The sequence below is a fragment of the Silurus aristotelis genome (assembly GCF_946808225.1).
Source record: "Silurus aristotelis genome assembly, chromosome: 10".
Lineage (NCBI taxonomy): Eukaryota > Metazoa > Chordata > Actinopteri > Siluriformes > Siluridae > Silurus > Silurus aristotelis.
Genome location: NC_139583.1, coordinates 19,337,131 through 19,365,084, shown reverse-complemented (window position 1 = coordinate 19,365,084; position 27,954 = coordinate 19,337,131). Strand labels below are relative to the sequence as shown.

General features: G+C 39.4%; 1 protein-coding gene and 2 long non-coding RNA genes across 6 annotated transcripts in view; 2 read left to right on the top strand and 1 right to left on the bottom strand.

Moving 5' to 3' along the window:
* Positions 1-340: 340 nt before the first annotated feature.
* On the top strand, positions 341-7,328 carry LOC310732363. The gene is made up of 3 exons (XR_014535463.1): positions 341-2,452; positions 2,688-3,006; positions 5,390-7,328. It is a non-coding gene; the product is annotated as an uncharacterized lncRNA (long non-coding RNA).
* A 10,618-nt stretch (positions 7,329-17,946) lies between these two features.
* LOC310732355 lies at positions 17,947-19,576 on the top strand. Its single transcript, XR_014535455.1, has 2 exons — positions 17,947-18,254; positions 18,746-19,576. It is a non-coding gene; the product is annotated as an uncharacterized lncRNA (long non-coding RNA).
* Positions 19,577-24,754: 5,178 nt separating this feature from the next.
* cdon (cell adhesion associated, oncogene regulated) overlaps positions 24,755-27,954 on the bottom strand; it is a 41,191-nt gene continuing 37,991 nt past the window's right edge. For all 4 annotated transcript variants that reach the window (XR_014535432.1, XM_083552623.1, XM_083552624.1 and 1 more), the window contains exon 19: positions 24,755-25,435. Coding sequence is in view for 3 of the 4 variants with exons in the window: in XM_083552623.1 (XP_083408749.1) it covers positions 25,287-25,435 (149 nt within the window). In the remaining variant the exon portion in view is untranslated. The remainder of the gene's footprint in view (positions 25,436-27,954) is intronic.

Here is a 27,954-nt window from a genome sequence, read left to right as displayed (position 1 = left end):
TTACTGTAAGTGTAAAAGTGTGCACATTGAATTGTGTATACATGTTTGTGTATGTTAAAGACCTGGCTACACACACACACACACACACACACACACACACACACACACACAGACACACAGACACACACACACACACACACACAAAATTCAGAGTTTCTACCCCCTTCTGCTTGTAGAATGCTGTCCCTGTAATTGATACCAGACTGGCTGTTTGAGTTGCCAAGCGCGATCTATACAAGCTTACAGACAAAGATTCTACTGCTTCCAGATGGGGGAGGCACACAGAAGTTCATTTTTCTAAATAAAAAAAAAAAATCATTTATTTTCCTTTCCAAATAAAGAAGCACATATCAAACTGCATAGCGCTTAAAGTCTGTTACCTAAAAGAAGGTCAACAGAGAGAAGTAGAGTTTTCCGAAGATTCGTTTCATTATTTGGTTTTTTTTTTTATTTATATGTATTGTGCTCATAATGGAATGACATCATAAGAAAATGATTTTCTTTTTATGTCTTTTCAATCATATTAGTGTCATTTAGAAATGATTACTGTGTAAATGTAGTCTGGTTGCTATTGAGCGAGAGAGCATTGGGTCCGTGCCCTTTCAGTGACAGTCATGATGAGCAGATTGAAGAGATCTAGTTTGTGAAGCTCTTAATTTCTGATCACCTGCAAACAAACATCAGAGTTTATTCAAAATTCATATTCTGTAGTAAATGTGACTTTTTAACTATGCAGGCTGCCTTTCTTACAATATAAGTTAAACATTACCTCATCGTGTTTATACGTAAAGACTCATAGACAATCAGGTTACTATTCCAAGCCTGCTTAACATGTCCATAAAGTGCTTAAGGAACTGCACAGTAACTCTTTTAAGAGACTGTTGGCCAACAGCAGGAAGCACTCTTTTCCACTCTGCTCTACTCCCTCTGTTCTATCAACCACTAGAGACAGGCTCAAAGCACATGGCCAGGAACAGCGGCCCTATCATCTGCCTCTCTCATGCTGAGCTGGCCTTGATATGTCCAAAGTATGCAGCTGTCTGGCCAGGAAGGAGAAAGGAGAAGGCCAGTATGAGGATGTCTTTAAAGGCCTTTTCCCTCATATTTCTTTTAGGTTGCAGCTGGAGTTCTACTTTCCCCGGTTATGTTACCCTTTTAGCCGTGTAATCGAGAGAATCGAGACCAGATCATAAAGCCTAATTGGGCATAGTTGAGAATTAGTTTTAAGGCTTATATAAAAATCAACAATTGAATGCCGGCTTGGAACGATATGATATATAGCACACGTGAGATGGCTTTTTTCTTTTAAATAGGAGCGGACTCATGGTGCTCCTGTGGTTTTGTAAACCCAGCTCCTGCAAAAGGACAGTGAGAGTGCAAAAATGTATAAAGAATGTGCCAAAGGTCAAGTGTGCTGTCTGGCCTTTAAACAAATGTTTACAATTGTATCGTTCTGCTAGGAGCTCCTAGTGTTGAGCCACCAACTGCAAACTGAGTCACCCCATGACTGCATAAAGCATTTCATCTCCCTAACAGATGAATATCCCATTCTGGATCCTATTCCACTTAGAAATGATCTGCCAATTATAACATATATAATGTATATGAAAGAGCTTTTACAGTTTTTTTTTTAAAATATCCCCCCTCTTTTCAGGTTCTGTTTACATGGTATAGAAAAACAAAGAGGCTTTCCACGAGCCACCTGCTCATGAAGCATTATGGGTTAGCACTTCCGTGATCTTAAACAGCTGGAACAGGTCTGTTAAAGCAGTGGTCCTCAGGCAGTCTTTCCCTCTGAATGGTGGGGACAGGGGGTGAATTAAGATGAAGAGAAAGACAGGGTTGAGGCAGCCGTGTCAGATTGTCATATCTGCTACAGGCCAATACTACCACAGCTCCCCGATGGCTGGACAGAGGAGTATGCGCACAGTGCATAAACACTCCACGCTACATTAGAGGCCAGAGCCTTTCCACATGTTGTTTGCAGAAGGCCTCAGTGGTGCTCACAGCCTTCTCCCCAGCTGCCTTTTTCTAGGTCAGTTTGTCTACCCCCCTTTCTCAGTCACACAGTCCCTGACAACATTCTCTGCACTCCTTTACAGAAGTTCCTTTGAAACCCTGGCAAACCCTGTCCCACTTTTCATGGTATCACACATCCATACACAGGCACAGCAATATCATGAGTCTCTCTCTCTCTCTCTCTCTCTCTCTCTCTCTCTCTCTCTCTCTCTCTCTCTCTCTCTCTCTCTCTCTCTCTTTCTGTACCAACATCATAATAATGTGTCAGTGTGTAAATAGGATGATTAAGTTAAACAATACACCTTGCTAACATGATATATACAGTGCAACCTCGATACTCGCAGGGGTTACGTTCTATGACCCCTTGCGAGTATAACAAAAAATGGCAAGGTTTTGACTCTCTCCTTCTGATGGTTCCTTTTTCAAGGGAATTGTACATGTACTATACTGTAAACTCAACAAAAAATGTGAATTACTTGTCATAAATGTTTTATTTACTACTTTAAATGAATAAAACAATAATAATGTAATTTATTAGTACAAACTCTGTTTTGAAATGTTACTCCGAACTTTCGAGCCACTCGCTAGTTCTAACGATCTACTAAGCCTAATAACCCTGCTCTTATTCTGGTTGCAAATGAAAAGTCGAGAACTATCGAGGTTGTGAGTATCAGGGTCACAAGTATTGAGGTTACACTGTATACAATATATTCCACATATACCACAGCAATTTGCCAACGATAGCTTGATATATTTTATAAATAGAGGGCTTGATTTTCAACCAGTAATTAATTTTTTTCTAGTGATGCAATACATGTAAGACTAGTTTGTTTTGTTATCACTCATAATCAGTGGCGGGTGGTCAGGGTCAGCAAAGCCTTCCTGCTGGCCTAAACACTATGAAATCAAATCAAATCAAATCCAATTTTATTTGTCACATACACAAACATACAGAGTACGACATGCAATGAAATGATTTGTACGACTGTCCGGCATGAGGGAATAGAATGGGGAGAAAAATAAAACAAAGAAAAGAAGGCAGATAAAAAAAAGAGTATAAACTGTGTAAAATATATAAAGATATATACAGTATATATATATATATATATATATATATATATATATATATATATATATATATATATATATATATACACACACGTATATGTATATGTGTGTGTGTATATATATATATATATATATATATATATATATATATATATATATTCCCGTGGGCTCACCACCTGCAGGAGGGACCGTAAGGGACGGTGCTGTGAGGGTTGGGCAGCAGTCGAAGGCGGGGGCCTGCTTAGACTGCTGCCCCCGCGACCCGAATTACGGATAAGCGGGAGAAAATGAATGAATGAATGAATATATATATATATATATATATATATATATATATATATATATATATATATATATATATATACAGTGAGGAAAATAAGTATTTGAACACCCTGCTATTTTGCAAGTTCTCCCACTTAGAAATCATGGAGGGGTCTGAAATTGTCATCGTAGGTGCATGTCCACTGTGAGAGACATAATCTAAAAAAAAAAATCCAGAAATCACAATATATGATTTTTAAACTATTTATTTGTATGATACAGCTGCAAATAAGTATTTGAACACCTGTCTATCAGCTAGAATTCTGACCCTCAAAGACCTGTTAGTCTGCCTTTAAAATGTCCACCTCCACTACATTTATTATCCTGAATTAGATGTACCTGTTTGAGGTCGTTAGCTGCATAAAGACACCTGTCCACCCCATACAATCAGTAAGAATCCAACTACTAACATGGCCAAGACCAAAGAGCTGTCCAAAGACACTAGAGACAAAAATGTACACTCCACAAGGCTGGAAAGGGCTACGGGGAAATTGCCAAGAAGCTTGGTGAAAAAAGGTCCACTGTTGGAGCAATCATTAGAAAATGGAAGAAGCTAAACATGACTGTCAATCTCCCTCGGACTGGGGCTCCATGCAAGATCTTACTTTGTGGGGTCTCAATGATCCTAGGGAAGGTGAGAAATCAGCCCAGAACTACACGGGAGGAGCTGGTCAAGGACCTGAAAAGAGCTGAGACCACCGTTTTCAAGGTTACTGTTGGTAATACACTAAGACGTCATGGTTTGAAATCATGCATGGCACGGAAGGTTCCCCTGCTTAAACCAGCACATGTCCAGGCACGTCTTAAGTTTGCCAATGACCATTTGGATGATCCAGAGGAGTCATGGGAGAAAGTCATGTGGTCAGATGAGACCAAAATAGAACGTTTGGGTCATAATTCCACTAAACGTTTTTGAAGGAAGAAGAACGATGAGTACCATCCCAAGAACACCATCCCTACTGTGAAGCATGGGGGTGGTAGCATCATGCTTTGGGGGTGTTTTTCTGCACATGGGACAGGGCGACTGCACTGTATTAAGGAGAGGATGACCGGGGCCATGTATTGCAAGATTTTGGGGAACAACCTCCTTCCCTCAGTTAGAGCTTTAAAGATGGGTCGAGGCTGGGTCTTCCAACATGACAATGACCCGAAGCACACAGCCAGGATAACCAAGGAGTGGCTCTGTAAGAAGGATATCAAGGTTCTGGCGTGGCCTAGCCAGTCTCCAGACCTAAACCCAATAGAGAATCTTTTAAGGGAGCTCAAACTCCGTGTTTCTCAGCGACTGACTTTAATCCTGACTGATCTAAAGAAGATCTGTGTGGAGGAGTGGGCCAAAATCCCTCCTGCAGTGTTTGGAAACCTGGTGAAAAACTACAGGAAACGTTTGACCTCTATAATTGCAAACAAAGGTTACTGTACTAAATATTACCATTGACTTTCTCAGGTGTTCAAATACTTATTTGCAGCTGTATCATACAAATATATAGTTATAAAATCATACATTGTGATTTCTGGATTTTTTTTTTTTAGATTATGTCTCTCACAGTGGACATGCACATACGATGACAATTTCAGACCCCTCCATGATTTCTAAGTGGGAGAACTTGCAAAATAGCACGGTGTTCAAATACTTATTTTCCTCACTGTATATATAGGAAAAAGTGTACATACAAGGTATGCACTTTTGTAAGCACTTTTTTACATCGCTCTGGATAAGGGCGGCTGCTAAACGCCACAAATGTAAATGTATGCCTATGGATACAAGGTATGCTTATGACAGTAAACAGTAATCACATAAGGTGGTTGATGTGATTGTCCTTAAAGTGACCGTGTGCGGTGTGGTGTGGTGTGGTATAAAGTGTACTGTGCTGTAAAAGTCCAGAGTTGAAGTGACAGTCCAGAGTTTAAAGTGTCGTAGTGGGAAAATAAAAATATTTGCAGAAAAGTGTGGCGATGGAGAGAGTGGACCAGTTTTTAGATCCTGGGTGTTTCCTGGTTCAAACTGCGAATGGCCTGCGGGAAGAAGCTCCTCCTCATTCTCTCTGTGTTTGCTTTCAGGAAGCGGAAGCATTTCCCTGAAAGCAACAAAGAAAATAGTCCATTGTTGGGATGGCTGAGGTCCTTCACAATCTTCCTGGCTCTGGCCCGGCTCAGTGTGCTGTAGATGTCCTGCAGGTCAGGGAGCTCGGTGTGGACATTCAACTAAACACACCACCCTCTGGAGGGCTCGCCTGTCCTCCATGGTGCTGTTCCCAAACCAGGAAGTGATGCTACCCGTCAGAACGCTCTAATGGTGCAAGTGTAAAAAGTCTTTAGCACCTGAGAGGGTAGTTTAAAGTCCCTTAAGCATCTCAGATGGTACACATGCTGCCGGGCCTTCTTCACCAGGGTGTTGGTGTGACAGGACCAAGACAGGTTCTATGTGATGTGAACACCTAGATACTGGAAACTGTCCACTCTCTCCACTGGTGTCTCGTTGATGTTTAGTGGTTGGTATGACCGCTCCTGCTTCGTGCTGAAGTCCACTATTAACTCCTTAGTCTTGCTGATGTTCAGGAGAAGGTTGTTTTCCTAGCACCATCTCTCCAGGTTTTTAACCTCCTGTATGTAGGCCGCCTTGTCATTGTGAGAGATCAGGCCCACCACAACAGTGTCGTCAGCAAACTTGATGATGGTGGTGGAGTTGGAAGTGGCCACACAGTCGTATGTGTACAGTGAGTACAGTAGGGGGCTCAGAACACAACCCTGGGGAGCTCCAGTGCTGAGGGTGAGGGTGGATGAGGTGTGTTTGCCCACCCGTACAGCTTGTGGTCTGTCTGTCAGGAAGTTAGAGATCCATTGGCACAGGACCTCCAACTTAGAGGTATGCGTGGAGGGAATTATTGTGTTAAATGCTGAACTGTATTCCACAAACAGCATCTTTTGTATAATTCCCTTTTCTGTAGTCCAGGTGGCTCATCGTAGTGTGGAGGAGATGAGCAATGGCGTCCTCAGTAGAACGGTTCTGGTGGTACGCAAACTGTAGAGGATCCAGTGTGTCTGGTAGTGATGCAGTGATGAAGTCTCTGACCAGTTTTTCAAAGCACTTCATCACTACTGAGGTCAGGGCTACAGGGCGTTAGTCATTGAGGCAGGCGGGCTGGGGTTTCTTTGGGACAGAAACAATGGTGGACTGTGTGAAACATGGTGGGGGGACAACAGACTGTTCCAGTGAGAGGTTGAATATCTCAGTAAACACCGGTGCTAGCTGGTCAGAAGCATTGACCTACATTTACAACCTAAATTCTAATATTTGTTCCATGAAATTGTATTCATTTATTCCCAACAGTTTATTCTCTTCATTTCATAGAGTTTCTCTTGACTGCACTGCGTCCAGTACATGTATGTAGATGTTAGATTTTTTGTCCAATCAGATTTCAGCCTCTTTGTGCTGCCATTTCAATCTAATCTGCCCAGGGCCTGCAAAGTCAATACTGCTGGCTATTTTACTATAGTCTCCTTGAAATTTAGCTCTGTTTTTTTTAACCAATCAGATTTTAAATTCGCCTCACAGGGCCAGCTAGCTGGCGAAACACGTCTGAAGCGCTGAGCATAAAAAAGCCTATGGAGGAAGAAAAATTAATTTGGTTTTGGACATATTTAAAAATAAATTTTCAAGAAAAGCTAGACATCGTGAGGAGAGGTCGGCCAAACCCAAAACTAGATAGCGTTTCTCATAATATTGTCTGACAATAAACCGGTCCGGTGTAGAGGTTTGGAGTTGTCTTAACCGGGTTTCTTGCTTTAGTAAAATGGTATTCATGCTCCATATGTGAAATGCCTCTCTCTCTGTAATGCCACGCGTTGTTATATTGTGTTTTTGTATTGTATTGATTGTTTCTATAATTGCAACGTAATAGTGGTGGTATAGGTACCAAATGCATGGCCTGCCACTGCTCATAACTATAGCTAGTTGTTTTTTTCTCTTTTTTTAAAGTTATGTTGCAGAGAAACCAGAACATTCAAAACACTGTACTACTGGTGTTAGTGGCTGTAACATATATCTAACTCTTTTAATCAAATTAAACAGCCAGAACTACTGTCAGAGCTGTACTTTTATATAAATAAATAAATAAATAAATAAATAAATAAATAAATAAAAATAATAATAAGATAATCTCTTAATAATAATTAATAAATAATACATTCTTAATAAAAAGAAGTATTACATTTATTTACCACACCAATAATTGTATGCAATCTTATAGTTTCTTATTTTATTTCTTTGGAGTTAGCAGTAAGTTTCATTTACAAAGAGCAGCATTCACATTAATTTACAACACATTATCTATTCTGCCTCAGTACTACATTTGTATTTGATAACATCCCTACTGTACATGAGTCTGAGAGCACACCTTTCTGTGCAGTCTCTGAAACAACCATCATCAAGATAGAATGAGTCTGTGCATGCATGCTCAACACCATAACAAGAGTTGTGACAGAAGCCTAGAAAACATGCACTTATAAACACACTATGCTTCCCAGCACAGAAAGGAATGCTGCATTAAATATCATATCGCACTGTATAGTACTGCAAATAAACCACACACTCAGCTCATATCTGTACACAAACATTTGTATTTGTCCCTATCCCTATTCATTTTCAATATCTCTTCATTTACAGTGATTACCATGTATCTCACCTAATCCATTTTCTCAATATGTCTAAAATGTGCAATATCATTTAAACCTATTAAAGCTCGTTACTACAGTATAAGCACTAATGTAGAAATAGAATAAGTAAATGGTACAACAGCAGGTTTCCCTTTCCTCCTATCAGTTCACTGCACATGTGCTGCCAGATCGCAGGCCAAATCTGCCTTCTAAAGGGCATAACACCTGCAAGTTCTTACACAGCACATTGATAAGACTCAAAGTGTTCTCTGATCTCCCAGTCTGCACCCCCCACAGACAGATCTTTGCTCCAATATCTCCTCTCACTTGTCCGAACTCCTTAATACAACCCACTCCCACAACATTTTGTTTTTCAAACGACTCACATTTTCCAGTCATCTCCTCCCTCCTTCATTCCTTCCCTCCCTGGCCCATGGGTTTGCCAGAGCAGATGCATCCAGGGCTATGTGTAAGAGTTCTGTAGAGTGCAAGGCTGAGACTGCTTTAACAAGGGATGTGCTTCACTAGTATGGAATTTGCTCAGCCAGCATATCCTTGCTCATCCTCCCACTAAATTACAAATCACCTCTCTTATCAACCTGTGATTTTACACTGTGGGATTTAGTATCTGCTGTGCTTCAGAGGAAGGCCAGAATTGATTCTGTGTAAATAGTATCACAATATGCCCTGGGCTTTCCATGGTTCCATGCCATTAAGTATTTATTTATTTATTTGTTTGTTTGTTTGTTTAATGTATGTACAACCCAAATTCACAAAAAGTTGCAACTGTGGGCAAAATGTAAATAAAAAAATAATGCAATGATTTGTAAATTCTTCTTCTTCTTTCGGCTGCTCCCATTAGGGGTCGCCACAGCGGATCATCCGTCTCCATACCACCCTGTCCTCTACATCTGCCTCTTTCACACCAACTACCTGCATGTCTTCCCTCACCACATCCATGAACCTCCTCCTTGGCCTTCCTCTTTTCCTCCTACCTGGTGGCTCCATCTTCAGCATTCTTCTACCAATATTATTCATGTCCCTTCTCTGCACATGTCCAAACCATCTCAATCTCGCCTACCTTACCTTGTCACCAAAACATCCTACATGTGCTGTCCCTCTAATAAACTCATTTCTAATCTTGTCCATCCCCGTCACTCCCAACGAAAACCTTAACATCTTCAGCTCTGGTACCTCCAGCTCCACCTCCTGTCTTTTACTCAATGCCACTGTCTCTAATCCATACAACATCACAGGTCTCACCACAGTCCTATAAACTTTCCCTTTCATTCTTGCAGATACCCTACTATCACAAATCACTCCTGTCACTCTTCTCCACCCACTCCACCCTGCCTGCACTCTTTTCTTTACTTCTCTAACACACTCTCCATTACTTTGCACTGTTGACCCCAGGTACCTGAACTCCTCCACCTTCTCCACCTCTTCTCCCTGCAACCGCATCACTCCACTGCCCTCCCTCTCATTCACACACACGTACTCTATCTTACTCCTACTGACTTTCATTCCCCTTCTCTCCAGCGCATATCTCCACCTCTCCAGGCTCTTCTCAACCTGCTCTCTACTCTCTCCACAAATCACAATATCATCTGCAAACATCATAGTCCATGGAGACTCCTGTCTGACCTCGTCCGTCAACCTGTCCATCACCACTGCAAACAGGAAAGGGCTCAGGGCCGATCCTTGATGCAGTCCAACCTTCACCCTGAACCAGTCTGTTGTACCTACTGCACACTTCACTGCCGTCACACTGTCCTCATACATGTTCTGCACCACCCTCACATACTTCTCTGACACACCTGACTTCCTCATACAATACCACAACTCCTGTCTTGGCACTTTGTCGTACGCTTTCTCTAAATCCACAAATACACAATGCAATTCCTTCTGTCCTTCTCTATACTTCTCCATCAACATCCTCAAAGCAAATAAGGCATCTGTGGTGCTCTTCCTCGGCATGAAACCATACTGTTGCTCACAGATGGTCACCTATTCTCTCAGCCTGGCTTCCACTACTCTTTCCCATAACTACATGGTGTGACTGATCAACTTAATTCCCCTGTAGTTACTGCAGGTCTGCACATCTCCCTTATGCTTAAAGATCGGTACCAGCACACTCCTTCTCCATTCCTCAGGCATCCTCTCCCCTTCCAGAATCCTGTTAAACAATCTGGTTAAAAACTCCACTGCCATCTCTCCTAAACATCTCCACGCTTCTACCGGTATGTGATCTGGTCCAACCGACTTTCCATTCTTCATCCTCTTAATCGCTGCTCTCACTTCCTCCTTACTAATCCTATCTACATCCTGCTTCACCAACTCCACATCCTCCAACCTTCTTTTTCTCTGATTTTCCTCATTCATCAGCTGCTCAAAATACTCCCTCCACCTTCTCAACACACTCTCCTCACTAGTCAAGACATTTCCCTCTCCATCCTTTATTGCTCTAACTTGCAGTACATCCTTCCCAGCTCGGTCCCTCTGCCTGGCCAATCGGTATAAATCCTTTTCTCCTTCCTTAGTGTCCAACCTCTTATACAGCTCCTCATATGCCTTTTCCTTGGCTTTCGCCACATCCCTTTTTACCTGCTGCCGCATCTCCTTGTACTCCTGCCTACTTTTTTCATCACTCTGTCGATTCCACTTCTGTTTTGCCAACCTCTTTCCCCTAATGCTCTCCTGCACTTTCTTATTTTACCACCATGTCTCCTTGTCTTGCTTTCTATTTCCAGATGTCACACCAAGTACTTTTCTAGCTGCCTCCCTCATCACTCCTGCAGTAGTTGCCCAATCATCCGGTACCTCTTCACCACCACCAAGCCCCTGTCTGACCTCCTCCCTGAACCTCACACTACACTCTTCCTCCTTCAGTTTCCACCATCTTATTCTTCTTTCAATCCTTACTTTCCTCCTCTTCTTCTTCGCCTCCAAAACCATCCTACAGACCACCATCCGATGCTGTCTAGCTACACTGTCCCCCGCCAACACCGTACAGTCTCCAATCTCCTTCAGGTTGCATCTCCTGCATAGCACATAGTCCACCTGTGTGCACCTTCTTCAACTCTTATACTTCACCCTATGATCCTCCTTCTTCTTAAAATAGGTGTTCACCACTGCCATTTCCATCCTTTTAGCAAAATCTACCACCATCTGCCCTTCCACATTCCTCTCCTTAAAACCATACCTACCCATCACCTCCTCATCACCTCTGTTCCCTTCACCTACATGCCCATTAAAGTCTGCCCCAATCACCAATCGTTCTTTCCTAGGTACACCATCTACCACTTCATCTAATTCACTCCAGAATCTTTCCTTCTCCTCCATCTCACAGCCAACTTGTGGAGCATAGGCACTGATGACATTTATCATCATCACTTCAACTTCCACCTTCATGATCATCACCCTATCAGAAACTCTCTTCACCTCCACTACACTCTTACTGTACTCTGTATTCCTTCAGAATCACCCCTACACCATTTCTCTTCCCATCCACACCATGATAAAACAGTTTAAACCCACCTCCAATGTTCCTGGCCTTACTCCCTTTCCACTTGGTCTCCTGAACACACAGCATATCTACCTTTCTCCTCTCCATCATATCAGCTACCTCTCTCCCTTTACCCGTCATAGTACCAACCCGAACCTCTACTCTCCTACACTGCTCCTTTTCCTACCGTCTCTGTAGACATCTTCCTCCTCTCCTTCTCCTCCTTCGCCCAACAGTAGCCCAATTTCCACCGGTACCCTGTCGGCTAACGATACCTGTGGCGGTCGTTGTTAACCCGGGCCTCGACCGATCCGGTATGAAATTCTCATTTGTGATCCGCATATTTGATTTGGCACATGTTTTACGCTGGATGCCCTTCCTAACTCAACCCTCCCCATTTACCCGGGCTTGGGACCAGCACTAAGAGTGCACTGGCTTGTGCCCCCCTAATGGCTGGGTTAATGATTTGTAAATCTCATACATCGATATTCTATTAATAATTAAACAAAAAACATAGCAAATGTATCAAATGAATATATACAATTTTAAGGAGAAAAAAAAGCTCATTTAAAATTTGATGGCTGTTATAGGTCTCAGGTCACATTATACACCTGGGAATTGAGGAGACCAGTTGAAGTTTTTAGGAAAGGAAGGTTGTCCCATATTTGTCTGATACAAGAGTCTAGTTGCTCAACAGTCATTTGTTTTTGTTTTTTTTTGTTGTATTTTTTAATTTCTTATTGCACCTAATGTTTTCAAATGATTAAAGGTTTAGACTGCAGGCAGCTAAATCAGCATCTAGACTCTTCTACTACAAATTCATGTTATTGTAATAGATGCAGTATGCAGTTAGAATTGTTTTTGTTCAAATATGCAAGGCCTTCACTGAAAATTTAATTTTCTGGATGAAAGCATTTATTGCTCAAAAACCTTTATATACCATTCATCATTGATGGGACCTTTCCAAATGTGCAAACTGCTCATTCCACAGGCACTAATACACTCCCATACCATCAGAGATGGATTTCTAGAGGTGTTAATGAGCCCATAAAGTGATTTCCGTTACAAAATCATGACTGTTTTAAATGCAGTGCAGCCTTAGTTGCAAAATGTTTCTCCAACTGTTTAATTTTAATAAAACAAATTCTAGACTTTAGTTTCCCCATCACAATTTTTTTTTTGAGATGTTGCATCTGGGTTCTTCAGTTCCTTCCCAAAACCCCTCCATTCCTGGCTCATGCCTAGTGCTCCCAGAATATGCTTTGGGTTCGCTATGATCCTGACCAGGGTAAAACTGTTACTGAAAGTGCGTTCTAAAAGTCTGAAACAGTTTTGTTGAATAGATGTTAAATGTAAGATGTAAATGTTATCTGTATTTACATTTACATCTAGCATTTAACAGATGCCCTTATACAGAGAGACATACAAAAGTGCTTTGAGTATAGTTTCTTTCGGCTTCTCCTGTTAGGGGTCGCCACAGCGGATCCTCCGCACGTTTTTGATTTGGCATATGTTTTACGCTGGATGCCCTTCCTAACGCAACCTTTCCCAATTTATCCGGGCTTGGGACCGGCACTGAGAGTGGCTGGGGATGGTTCCCTGACCGGGAATCGAACCCGGGTCGCAGCGGTGAGAGCGCTGCATCTTAACCACTAGACCACCAGGGGACCTACAAAAGTGCTTTGAGTCTCTAGCAATAAAAAAATCAACACTGGTTCACTAGATTACAAACTTAAGATACCACCAGCCTACAATTAAAACACTATTTACAGCCTGTTTACTATAACACTAGTGGTATTTTTTGTCATTTTATTGCACAGAGAAAAAGTGATTAAAATCTCATTTGCCATAAAGAGTTTCACTTGTTTGTATGTGTGGGTTTCCTTCAGGCTTTCTGGTTTCCTCCTTTCCAAACACATTGCAGTAAATGGACTGGTGTGTTAAACTATAACTGAGTGTGTGCATAGAGCCTTGTGATACACTGGTAACACATTTATGGTGTATTCCCTGGTAGTGGTTTCAGATCCACTGTGCCTCTAACCAGTATAATGTGTAATGAAGATGAGTGAATAAATAACTTAAGATCAGTGAACGAATTTAAGAAATAATACAAACAACCGATTGAGGAACAAGCATTTTAGATATGCCACGTGTGTCATATGGTTGTTTTTTTTCTGGAATGATGTAATATGTGAATTTTAATATGTGTTTCTATTATAATGTGTTTACATTTTTTGCCAATTATTTTTGTTACTGAATTAATTACAGTTAATCCTTAGTCTCACCAAGTAATTGGTTATGTAGGTAATCAAACAAGTCCTTCTCAATATTCAGGTATGGGTGTTAGAACAGATATACCTGCATGTTAGCTGTACAATCTCCACTTCACTGCAAGGGTGCATTGCTCCTAACAGCTCCTGCATTTGGTCCATGTCTTCTGCACCCATTCTCTCATTTTTGCAGGGTTAAGCAGCCGAACCCTTTGCTGGTTACTGTTCTTCCTGTGAATGTGCCTCTGAGGAGCTAGTCTTCCTTTTCCTTCTGGGCCTTGAAGTTACATCTGTTGCCCAACTTCACTCACCACTGCACTCCTGTAGTGTCAGGGGAGATCGCTGAATACGCAGCAGTTCCTCCATAGCCTGAGAGGTACACTTACAATATCGGCAGTGGCTACAATTAAGGCTGTGTATGGGCATGGTGAAGATACTTTTACTGAATTGGCCTTTGAGTCATTGTACCTTAAAAGACTTTTGATTGAGAAAAAAACAATAAAGTTAAATAATTAAAATGTTAACTAATAGTATTGCTATATTATATTAGTTATAATTAATATATTATTTAATCTGTATAAAGAGCCTGGGTTTAATCCTGAGCTTGAGGTTTTATATGTGCAGATTTTCTCCCACCATCCAAAAGAAAATCATGAAGGTAAGTGGGTAAGTGGGATGGTGTGTTAAATGTGTCAATGCATGTGTGTATAAAAATACTAGACTGGCATCCTAACATGAGTAAATTTCGGCCTGTAACCTAGTGTTCCAAGATCCAGAATCATATGATATGTTGACCCTGTTTTAATGCAAAAAATCACATTTATTTATTATATTAAAATAAAAGTTGATATTTATGTAAAATAAATATATGTAATAACCTCATGTCCAAAGTTTTGAGAATGTCAGCAAAAGTTGGCTAGTAACTTAGTAAGCTTAGCTATATAGCCTAACTACCAACATATTCAGCAATTTAAAGTCCATTATCAATTTAAGTCCATATAAGGGAAAGTATGAGGTAAAAGTAGTTTGGGATTTTATCCTGGTCAAATATGGATATAATCTGCCACATGTTGTTTTGAATCAAACTGAAAAAAAACCTTGTATTGATTAAAGGATAGGACTTTATCTTGTCTCAACAGCCTTTTGTGTTTTATAAGCGAAGACGTGGAAGACTTTTTATAACTGTGAATATACAATGTGTATATAATGTGTTCTACAATGTGTTCTTTATTTGATACAGTTATTTCTATTTGATAAGTTGAATTTAATTAATTGTTTTTATTTGTATAGTGTTTTTTATAATTAACAGCTTTATGGGAATACACCGATTATAAATTCATGAATTGCTACCTATAAGTTTGTCCCTAAAGGTTAAACCCTATGTTTGATGCGCAACTCCATGCAAATCTCATTCAGAGCATACATTTCATTTTCTGCCACTAAACACTGATTTAGTTTTGCTATTTTTTTGTGAAACTGGTTTGATTTTATTTGTTGTTTTCCCTCCACTGTGAAAACCCATGTCTGTGTGTATATGAAAATTTGTGACAAATTTTCTCGTACCATAATTATTTGATTCCAGGAGGATCCTGTGTCAAATGGGATGGGTACTTGAAATATAGGGGTCCCCACAGTGGATCATCCGTCTTCATATTACTCTGTCCTCTACATCTGCTTCTTTCAAACCAACAACCTGCATGTCTTCCCTCACCACATCCATAAACCTCCTCCTTGGCCTTCCTCTTTTCCTCCTTCCTGGTGGCTCCATCCTCAGCATTCTCCTACCAATATACCCCATGTTCCTCCTATGCACATTTCCAAACCATCTCATTCGGGCCTCTCTTACTTTGTCCCCAAATTGTTCTACATGCACTGTCCCTCTAATAACCTCGTTTCTAATCCTGTCTATCGTCGTCACTCCCAATGAAAATCTCAACATCTTAAGCTCTGCTACCTCCAGCTCCACTTTCTGTCTTTTACTCAATGCCACTGTCTCTAAACCATACAACATCACAGGTCTCACCACAGTCCTATAAACTTTCCTTTTCACTCTCACAGATACCCTTCTATCACAAATCACTCCTGCTGTCACTCTTCAGCACCCACTCCACCCTGCCTGCACTCTTATCTTCACTTCTCTAACACACTCTCCATTACTTCAATCACTGTTGACCCCAGGTACCTGAACTCCTCCACCTTCTCCACCTCTTCTCCCTGCAACCACACCACTCCACTGCCCTCCCTCTCATTCACACACACGTACTCTGTCTTACTCCTACTGACTTTCATTCCCCTTCTCTCCAGCACATACCTCCACCTCTCCAGGCTCTTCTCAACCTGCTTCCTACTTTCACCACAAATCACAATATCAATCGCAAAAATCATAGTCCATGGAGACTCCTGTCTGACCTCGTCCGTCAACTGCAAACAGGAAAGGGCTCAGAGCCGATCCTTGATGCAATCCAACCTCCACCTTGAACTGTCCTTGAAGTCGTTCCTACTGCACACTTCACTGCTGTCACACTGTCACACATGGTCACCTCATCTCTCAGCCTGGCTTTCACTACTCTTTTCCATAACTTTTCGGTGTGACTGATTTGTGACTTTATTCCCCTGTAATGACTGCAGGTCTGCACATCTCCCTTATTCTTAAAGATCGGTACCAGCATACTCCTTCTAGATTCCCCAGGCATCTTCTCACCTTCTAAAATTTTGTTAAACAATCTTGTTAAAAACGCCACTGCCATCTCTCCTAAACATCTCCATGCTTCTACCGGTATGTCATCTGGTTCTACTGACTTTCCACTCTTCATCCTCTTAATCGCTGCTCTCACTTCCTCCTTACTAATCCTATCCACCTTCTGCTTCACCATCTCCACATCATGCAACCTTCTCTCTCTAGGGCCATTCATGGAGTTTTTTGCAGGCGATCCGATCTTGTAATGATCTCCAAAGCTCCCTCCACTGTAAAGGACATAACTAAGCCTCTCTTCCCAGCTAAGGATGTTGCTTCCTGATCCAGCTGAGGAGTTTACTCTGCTTCCCTGAACACCTGAGGACATCACCCGAGGATTCCTTTCTGAGTAAGAATATCGCTGTACCTTTCTGTACGTCTAAGGATGTCACTTCACCTCCTCCCATTGCCTATTGGAGGACATTGCTCCACCTATTTACCCTCCTGCGGTCATCAGTCCACCTACTTGCCCACCTGAGTGCTCTTTCAGAGTTATGGACAGAGACTTCATTTCCAAGCATCTGATGCACCCTCAGATCACTTGGTTTCATGTCTGTGATCACTTACCACAATCCCATTGTCTGTCATTAGCACTTCTCACCTTTCACAGAACTGTTTGTCTAATGTTTGTGTTTTCATGCTTCTTGTTTCATGCTTTTGGTTTTGCATATACACAGGTTTATTTTTTTATTGTTATTTCGTGTTTTGATTAAAGTGTTAAAGTTCTAGGTTGGCACAATAAAAATATTGTCACTTGCGTCAGCTCCCATCACATTACAAGACACTGCATTATCTGTTATTTGCATGGTCCTCTTTTGAAATACAGATGATTGTGTGTACACTTTGTATTTATGCCCATGAAAGAGCTTAATAGTACTATTTAATAATACTCTAAAGACTAATGATGTCTGATACATTACGCCTGTTCTAGTTATAATTATACACAAGTCAATAGTTACATGATTAACATAATTAACACCACCTGTGATCCCATCTTATCTATATGCCCAGTCAGCATGATTGAGTAAATTCTCAATCCCTGTGCTTGGCTCAATCGGGGTGAATTTCTGGAAAGAAATTAATCTTTTATTTACTTTGCACTGCACCCTAACTATTGAGTTAGTGAATTGTAAAAAAAAAACCCAAAAAAACAAAAAACAAGTATTATTCTCTTTGACTGGGAAACCAGTCACAAATTGACTTTTTAGCCAAATTTGAGGTTGACAAGAATATGGAAAAACTTCAGTGGGTAAATAATGTGGCGTCAATAATGTTTGTGTATATAGAAGCTAATTTGCTTTCAGGTTTGTTATAGCCAGATGAAATTTCAGTAGACTGTCCCTCTTTAAATAATGCATGATAATCCTGACACTCTACACACACACACACACACACACACACACACACACACACACACACACACACACACACACACACACACACACACACACACAGAGAGAGAGAGAGAGAGAGAGAGAGAGAGAGAGAGAGAGAGAGAGAGAGAGAGAGAATAAGCATAGCTGCAGGTGTTTTGAGTGGTATATGTAGACTGATCTTCAGCTATTCTCCAAGCATCTGTTGTCTGAAGATCTGCTATTACTATTTCCCGTGGTTTGTGGCACTATGGGGATTCACCTGGAAAGAGCTCTGCTTTTTTGCACACTGCTAGTTCTGACACACGGTAAGGAACGAACTGTGATGTATCATGGCCTGTTTTATTATTGACATAGAGTCGAATACATTTTACATTTAGTGACATGGCAACAGGCGAACCTCAGATGTTCTGCTGGAACAGAATGCTCTATCCGTATTCTATCTTTGTTGACCAGAGAATGCTTCATTAAGTTGAGATATATTTTTAAAGAAAGCTATTTTCTCATTTAATTTAGCCTAAAACGTAACTATTTATACGTTTAAAGCATCAAAGATTAAGCTCTAAAAGGAACTAGTTAATGATAATGATGCTTAAATACTTTCAACATATCATTAAAGCAAGGAAAATATCTTTGATCTTAGTTAACTGACATCAAACAATAGCAATTTCAACTTTTAATTGTAGTAGATTTCTCAGTCTAGGAGATAGCACTTTGATTTCCATGCTGCTGACAAACTTTCAACCTGTCTTTCCTTTTTTAACACGTGATCCACATGAACATGGAAATGGCTCATTAGGCTTGGAGATCCCTGACCCGGACCACATCGACTACATCAGACAACAAGCAAAGGCTGTGATAAACACAACTGTGTCACTGAAATGTGGGTCCTCCATGCCAACTCTCTTTATTTGGGTATTCTCAAAAACAGAGTTTGATAGCAGTGAGGCCCTTGCCTACAACTATGGCCTTGGACCCAAAACCCTTCCACTGGCCAACACTCTGGGTGACCCCTTTCTGGCTGTCAACACATCTAGTCTTCAGATAATGCAGATACAAGCTGAAGCAGAAGGGATTTACACATGCCAGGCTCTTTATGACACAGATAAAGGGCCACGAGTAACATTCTACTATACTCATTTAAGTCTTCAAGGTCAGCAAAACACAGCCAAGGGGTCAGGAAGTGTGTGAGGAATTTCACATGCCTATTTAAAATGTGGAAAAAAAAAGCAACCAGCAATATGTCATTATTTATCATATGCTAGCTCTTTTACTCTGATGTTTCACTAATAGATGTTTGCAAAGTGTGTATAACTGTGTGTCAACTTTTTAACATTGTCTCCCCTTTATGTATAATATTATATATACAAATATATTAGTAGACATATTATACATATAAATTATATTAGAAAATTATATATAAAGGTAGTGTGTCACCAGGGCATTAAACAATTTAACCTTGTAGATACCATAGTCATCTGTTGCCAGCAATACAGGAGTTTTTGGATGGGAGTGATCGCATTGCGTTCTCTGAGGAGGAAACGTGTTATATTTTGCCTTTATTGGTCGGTGTCTGTTATGATCTAGGTCAGACCACAACAAACAACAAAATAAACCTGTGGCAAGACAATGTTTGCCTCGTAATTTACTTTTTTTCTTTAAAAAATACTGACTAAAGCTTCAGAAGCAACCCAGGCTTTAAAAACTCTTACTTTACTACTTGGCTAACCCAAACCCGAGAGAAAAAGTATTAACCATAAATACTGCTACTTCCTACAAACCAACGTTTACCATATACTACTGATAAGTGAATATTTGTGTTTGCTATTTACAAGATACAGTGCTTTTAGAGAGTATTTACACATTTTGTTATGCTCCAGCTTCATAAAAAAATTATTTCAATCGACACTCCATACCCTATAACGACAAAGCAAAAAATCTTAAATAAAGATTTTTAAAAGAGTCCTTTACCATTAAACACTAGTTAAATATATTTTTCAGAATTATCTTTGGGATGGTTCTACACTTTGATTGCAGTCTACCTGAGGAAAATGTAATCAATTTGACCTAATTAATAGGCACACATCTGTATATATATGTTCTATGAGCTGAAAATGCATATCAGAACAAAAGTCAAGCCATAAATTCAAAGAAACTGCTTGCAGAGCACAGAGACAGGACTGTGTCGAGACAAAGATCTTAATAAAGCTAAACAAAATGTAAGGTTTTGTGAACAATTTAATATTTAAATAGAAGAAGTTTGTCACAACTAGGACTCTTCGTATAGCAAGCCTTCTGACTAAACTGAGCAATTAGTGAGAAGGGCTTTGGTAAGAAATGTGAGATCAACCATCGCTCAACCAAGGATTAATGGCACAGTGGCATTAAGAATTTGTTAATTAATTGGTCTTTGTTTGTTTAACCTGTCATGTTGTTGTGCATGACAAAATAAATGTATGCATGTCTGAGGAATTATGATTTTTTTTCACTGGTTGGTGACACTCTCTTGGACCGATAGATAGTGAGCACTGCAAAAAATAAAAAATAAAAATAAGGCTTTCTATCTGGATTATTAATTAGGACATGAGAGACGTGATCTGAAGACTAAAACCAGCCTTAGTGTCAAAAAAAGCGGAAGAAGGGAAGGTTTGTGAGCATGTTTATCTTACCATTCAGCTCATCCAGATGTTGTTGACACTACTTTCCTGCTTCCATTGGGCTGCATTTTGTCATTTTGATCCTGCTGAATAAATGCCAACAAAGTTGAAGTCACATGCAAATGCAGTTTAGAGATTTTGGTAAAACACTGGCAATAGATCCAAGATATGAAGAGAAATAATAAACTAAGACAGGCTTGAAGTCAGATGAGGGACAAACAAAACTCTGAGGGCAAACCCAAAAAACAAAGAGCGAAACAAGATAATAAACAGAGCTATGAGTGACAAACTGAATGGCTTGGTAGGTTTATGTGTAAGCAAACTGATCATTACAGATGGCTGCAATGAGTTTTTGCATAAAGGCTGTGACTAATTGGAAACAAGTTTGTGAACATGGGTGACCGTGATCATGACTTTGCAGTGCTGTTCTGGTGATTGTAGTTAATGGTGTCAATGTCTGTTGGTCTGGGAAGTGTAGTTTAAGTGATAGTTAATCAAGAATAACACATGCATAGTTTTTGCCACCATTTTAAAAATAGGTATCTGATACGTTTCCTTGAGTGAAATCACTGTTTCTTGCCAAAACATTGCTGTGATTTGAATGGCCAAAAAGTTGGTAAAGTTCAGCAGTGTTTCTTTGAGATCTTGTCTCATGAAAGGATTATTTCTTGCAGCACTTTAAATAGATTGTTTTTAAAGTGGTTTTTAACAGTTGATTGAGAAACTTCACCAATAAGCCCTGTGTTTCAAAAACATTCGAACTGCTCTCTTTTCACCATTTCTTCACCATTCTCCTCAGCATTAGTTTACTTGTCGATCCAATACTGTCAATTTCCATTTATGTGAAACTTACTACAGCTGTTTCAGGAAAGCATAAGCTCCTTGCTCTATGCTGTGAAGTAAAATTTAGATTTGTGTCCAAAATTAAATTTGATGTTCTGGAATATGTTCTTTCGTGGATAGCCTTAAGGCAGCAATTGCTAATAACAGTTTACACTCAAGTCTCCATTATTGAATATTATTCTAATGATGCTCATACTCAAGTTCCTTTTAACACACTTAGCTCTGCTTGACATTATAGTATACAGTTATAAAAGTGGAATGATTTATATTCACACTATCCAGTGTCTCCCAGAAGATGATGGGTTCCCTTTGGAGTCTGTTTCCTCTCAAGGATTTTTTTCCGCGTGTTGCTTCTTAGGGAGATTTTCCCTGCTGCTGTTGCTTCTGGCTTGGCTAAGGATCATTTGAAGTAAAACGTTTTTTTTTTTCAGATTTCTGTAAACCTTCTTTGTAACAGTGTCCACAAATACATACATACAAATATATACAAAAGAAATATACACACATATATCACAATATATGGGACACTATTCTTCCTATTTAGAACTAGGGGCAAAATGTACACCAGTCCACCAACCCACATGTTTTTTCGAAGGTGAGAGGAAACCTGAGAACCTAATGCCAACATACAAAGACACAGAAATTCAGAACTGCAAATTTGTTGCACCTGGCCTGTTAGGACATGTCATAAGCTTTTCATCTTTTGTCTAATTATGATTTATAAATCTGACAAAAGTGAAAGAATGGCAGAGCTGCCAAGTTACATATGTCCTGCACAAAGAATCTTTATGCTGTTAAAGGTTCTATGGAAAAAATTACACACTTTCTCAATTATACAGTGTATGCTCATCAAATAATGACAAAACCAGAAAACATAAACTTATTCTTTATCATCTGTCTGCTACTTCTGCCTTTTATACAGAGAACAAAAACTGCGGATTTTCTTTTGGCTGTAGAAAATAATACAGCTTTGGACTGGGGCCAACATTGAAAGGATACATGTGGTAGAATGACTTATTATAGATAAACAGTTTGAAAAGCTGATTCAAATCAAGCTGTTCACATAGACTATATTAGAGCATTCTTATAGAGCTTGCAGAAGAATGGTGGGCAAGAGGAAAACAGGAGAGGGTGCTAACAGGTCCTGTCAAAAAGCAAGAAAAGAATTTGGGGGATTGACAATGGGTACACTTGTTCCCATGATGCCCTTAATAAGAGATGGGTGCTCAGGCCAGGAGAGAGTTAAACAGAGTTGAGAGACTGATTGAGGCAGAGAAGCAAAAAATGTCTTATTGAAAAAGATAAGCCATATAATCAGTGTCAGCTGGTGATGATGGGAGGGGATGAGTACCATACAATTTAATATATGCAGCTGACAATTGAAATATTGTGGTTGACCAGTACAAAATATCTCAAGGTCTCAATGATAACAAAAATAGCACACTCCCAGGCAAAGAGGTACCGGCATCACTGATTTATTTACTTCTTTTTGTGTTTCCACAATGCTCCACTGGCTTTACAACTCAAGTTTCTGTCCTTTCATATGCTTTGTATTTTGATTAACTATTGTCCAGTCTGTCTATATAGCTTTAGTATGTCCTCCAAGTACACTTTTGGGGAAAAAGAATGTCAGAATAAATAATCCACTTGCTCATGTTTAATACACCCCAGACTGCGCCTTAAAGCGACCACTAATGATGTATTCTGGACATCTGGCATAACTGAAATCCAATAGAATATGTCACCCAGTGTGGAAATTAAATGTACAGGGTATGTCACTGTGTAATTACATGACACAACTTTCAATGATTAGCTAAAGTGCTGGGCTTGTTATAGTTAATCGCCATGTAATCATATTCTGTTTTTCTTACAACCACAAGTGGTGATGGTAATCTACTCCATTTTACAAAAAACAAAATAATCCTCTTTAAATAATTTGTTATTTATTAATAACTTTATGTTGCTACTGAAAACTAAACCATATGCTGAATTTCCCCTGCTTGTCCATTGATATGAGCTGCCCCTGTGTATAATTCATCTAAACCATTATCACAAGCATCCTGTTTGTGTCCCATCTTCACTCTTCTCTCAAACTCAAAATCAGTCATACTTCATCACAAGTGCCTAATTCTACTTTGGCCTTCCTTCCCGTGTATTGTTAGTTTTTTGTTCATCTCTTTGAGCCCATTTACACAAACATTAATCCCAAGCGAGAAGTAATGCTTTCAGCAGTCAAATTTCTAACCATAAACAAATAATGATTACTCACCATCCAGCCACAACAATTATTTTATGATTAATTCATTTATAAGATCTGTATAAAAGAAGTAGACAATGGCATGAGCATGCAGCTTACGAAATAAACACATCTGTAGAAACACATGACTTTGAACTACTGTTGTGAACTTGCTTGCCTTTTTGGATCCTGGCTCCTGTTCTTCAACAGAAGTTCCTCTACAATCCGGACGGTGTAACCTCAAGCCAGAAATCACCTTAGAGGGACTTGGCAGAAATTACACATGACCACAAAGTGGCAGTTGCAAGCTTACTACCTCAGGCTTTTTCTCTAAAACCAAATATAGTAGAAGGAAGTGATCATCAGGGGTGTTTTTAAGCTGTAAGAATGCAAATCAACTGGCCAATGGTAGTCAGATATGCAGATAGGTAATAAACCCCACTATGTGGCCCTGCAGCTAGCATTTATAAAGCTCTTTATGAGATGAAGTAGTGTTTTGCAGAAACATATTTCAAAATCTACAAAGCTTACATGCTAAATAATTTTTCAGTCTCTTCAGAACAGTTAAAATGTACAACATTTTATCACAAAAACTCGTAATATTTTACCAACACACAAGTCGCTAGTAAGTGGTGACCAGTGTCCAATTTGATTTTGAGTCTGCTCAGCTTTCATATAATATCAGTGTGGGCTTCATTACAGGAACGTGGAAATATAGCAGTATACATATTCCTAATGAATGCTCCAGTTTCCTCCAAAAAAAAAAAACGCTCCATAAACTTACCTTTCGTAATACTTCTTGTTTATGATAATAGATTTGAAAGCAACAGGTGCAATAAAGCAATAATAAACACAATATTAGCTGTCTGTATATCAAGTTAAATTCCTCTAAAATATACTTAAGAATTAGTGATTAAGAAAATGTTCTTCAGTTATAAATCTGAGGAGGCTTATCTCACTCCTTCAAGATGACTAAAAAGTACACACACACACACACACACACACACACACACACACACACACACACACACACACACACACACACACACACAAAGAGAAGCAGGATACACTCTCTACCATATCTTTTTTATATTATTACACAACTTTACACATACAATGGTTGAACTCCACACTGTGTGGAATGTGGGAAAACTAAAAATGAAAAAAATAAAAAAGTATTTCATCCAAAAAGCATAAATAATATAAAAGACTAACTTTTTTTCTTAAAACAGATACATTCATACGAAATAATATTTTACTAATACAAAAAATAAATAAGCCATCTAAAGGAAAACCATATTTTCCTTTTTTTTTTTTTTTTAAAGTCCTTCGCACAGATGAAAAAGAGGGACAGCACTTCCAAAATCCATTCTTCTGTGCCTACTTTTCCCTCCATTGCTCCCTCATTCACATCCAGCACAGTAGGTCAATATAGTGTCCTTCAGGTAAAGTCTGAGCATTACAGTGCTGGCATATTTTTTCTCTGAATACATTTTCATGTTTCTTCATTGTCTGCAGTTCTTGTGTCGTTATGCATGTTTAGGAAGTGAATACGTGAAAAGGTATGTTTGTGTGTATGTGTGTGTTTGTGTGAGAGAGAAAGTTCAGATCTCATGTGCTGTTGGGTGAATAAGGTCCCCATTTAGACTTGCAGTGGAAATCCAGGTGGGTTTCTCTTTACAGTCCAAATTAGATAGGTCCAGCCTCTCCAAACACATCAATGGCTCGTCTGAGTTCAAACACTGTATTGAATCTGTATGACCATAAACAACAGATATAGTCAATTAGTGCTACAAAAAAAAAAAGAAATCTATGCTTAGTCTGTGTCAAAGGCAGCAAGCCTATCAAATAATCTAAAATATCTCTACACAGTATAGCGCTATATATATGCGGACACCTGACCATCATACCCTAAACAAATAATTTATTGATTGCACACAATTGTATAGGCACACAATTGCACTATTTTTTTTGCTGTTGCATTGCAAAAAAGAACTAAGAGGCCAAAACATGTTCCAGCGTGAAAATACCCCTGTGTACACAAAGCTAGCTCCAAGAAGATTTGGAAAATGGAAGAATTTGAACGGTCTGCAGAGAACCCTGACCTCAACCCCACCTTTGGAACCAAAATGACTGCATGCCAGACATCCTCACCTGACATCAGTGCCTGACCTCACTATGATCTTGTGGCTAAATTGGCACACAGACCTGTTCCAAATCCCGTGGAAAGCCTTTCCAAGATTATTAGATTAGATTATTAGAAGAGTAAAGGGGCCTAAATCTGCAAGATGTTCAATAATATCAACAGGTATGATGTTAAAGTGTCCACAAACATTTGGCAATTTAATGTAGCTCAAAACATAGGTAGAATAGGTAACCATATATACAAACCCGATTGTGAATAAAAACAGAATGCAATGATGTGAAAGTTTAAAATTTCAATATTTTATTCAGAATACAACACAGATGACATCAAATGTTTAAACTGCGAAAATGTATCATTTTAAGGGAAAAAAATAAGTTGATTTTAAATTTAATGGCATCAACACATCTCAAAAAAGTTGGGACAAGGCCATGTTTACCACTGTGTGGCATCCCCTCTTCTTTTTTATAACAGTCTGCAAACGTCTGGGGACTGAGGAGACAAGTTGCTCAAGTTTAGGAATAGGAATTTTGTCCCATTCTTGTCTAATACAGGCTTCTAGTTGCGCAAATGTCTTAGGTCTTCTTTGTCGCATCTTCCTCTTTATGATGTCTTTATCAAATGTTTTCTATGGTGAAAGATCTGGACTGCAAGCTGGCCATTTCAGTACCCAGATCCTTCTTCAACGCAGCCATGATGTTGTAATTGATGCAGGATGTGGTCTGGCATCGTCATGTTGGAAAATGCAAGGTCTTCCCTGAAAGAGACGACGTCTGGTTGGGAGCATATGTTGTTTTAGAACTTGGATATACCTTTCAGCATTGATGGTGCCTTTCCAGATGTGTAAGCTGCCCATGCCACATGCACTCATGCAACCCCATACCATCAGAGATGCAGGCTTCTGAACTGAGCGCTGATAACAACTTGGCTTGTCCTTATCCTCTTTAGTCCGGATGACATGGCGTTCCAGTTTTCCAAAAAGAATTTCAAATTTTGATTCGTCTGACCATAGATCAGTTTTCCACTTTGCCACAGTTCATTTTAAATGAGCCTTGGCCCAGAGAAAACGCCTGCGCTTCTGGATCATGTTTAGATATGGCTTCTTTTTTGACCTATAGAGTTTTAGCCAGCAACGGCGAATAGCATGGTGGATGGTGTTCACCGACAATGTTTTCTGGAAGTATTCCTGAGCCCATGTTGTGATTTTCAATACAGTAGCATTCCTGTATGTGATGCAGTGCCGTCTAAGGGCCTGAAGATTACAGGCATCCAGTATGGTTTTCCGGCCTTGACCCTTACGCACAGAGATTGTTCCAGATTCTCAGAATCTTTGGATGATATTATGCACTGTAGATGATGATAACTTCAAAATCTTTGCAATTTTTCTCAAAGAAACTGCTTTCTGATATTGCTCCACTATTTTTCGCCGTCGCATTAGGGGAATTGGTAATCCTCTGCCCATCTTGACTCTGAGAGGCTATTTTTATACCCAATCATGTTTCCAATTGACCTATTAAGTTGCAAATTGGTCCTCCAGCTGTTTCGTATATGTACATTTTACTTTTCCGGCCTCTTATTGCTACCTGTCCCAACTTTTTTGGAATGTGTAGCTCTCATGAAATCCAAAATGAGCCAATATTTGGTAAGACATTTTAAAATGTCTCACTTTCAACATTTGATATGTTATTTACAATCTATTGAGAATAAAATATAAGTTTATGAGATTTGTAAATTATTGCATTTCTTTTTTTTTCACAATTTGTACAGTGTTCAAACTTTTTTGAATTGTGTTTGTGTGTGTGTGTGTGTATATATATATATATATATATATATATATATATATATATATATATATATACATACACACTGGAGATAAAAATTAGAGAACAATTTATAAACAATTGAACAAATCTGAATTAATGTCATCTTAACTGCTCAACAGTTGAAGGAGTTTTTGTCCTGTCTATACCATGTGTCCAGAACACCTTTTCCACAAAATAACTAAGGCATTTTAAAAAAAACATTATTCTGCAGAAAACACACTGATCAAAATTAGAGAACACTTTCAGATACCTCCCAGTTATTGGTGTTAATCTGGCACCTGGTGATAATTTCCTTAATTATCTGTC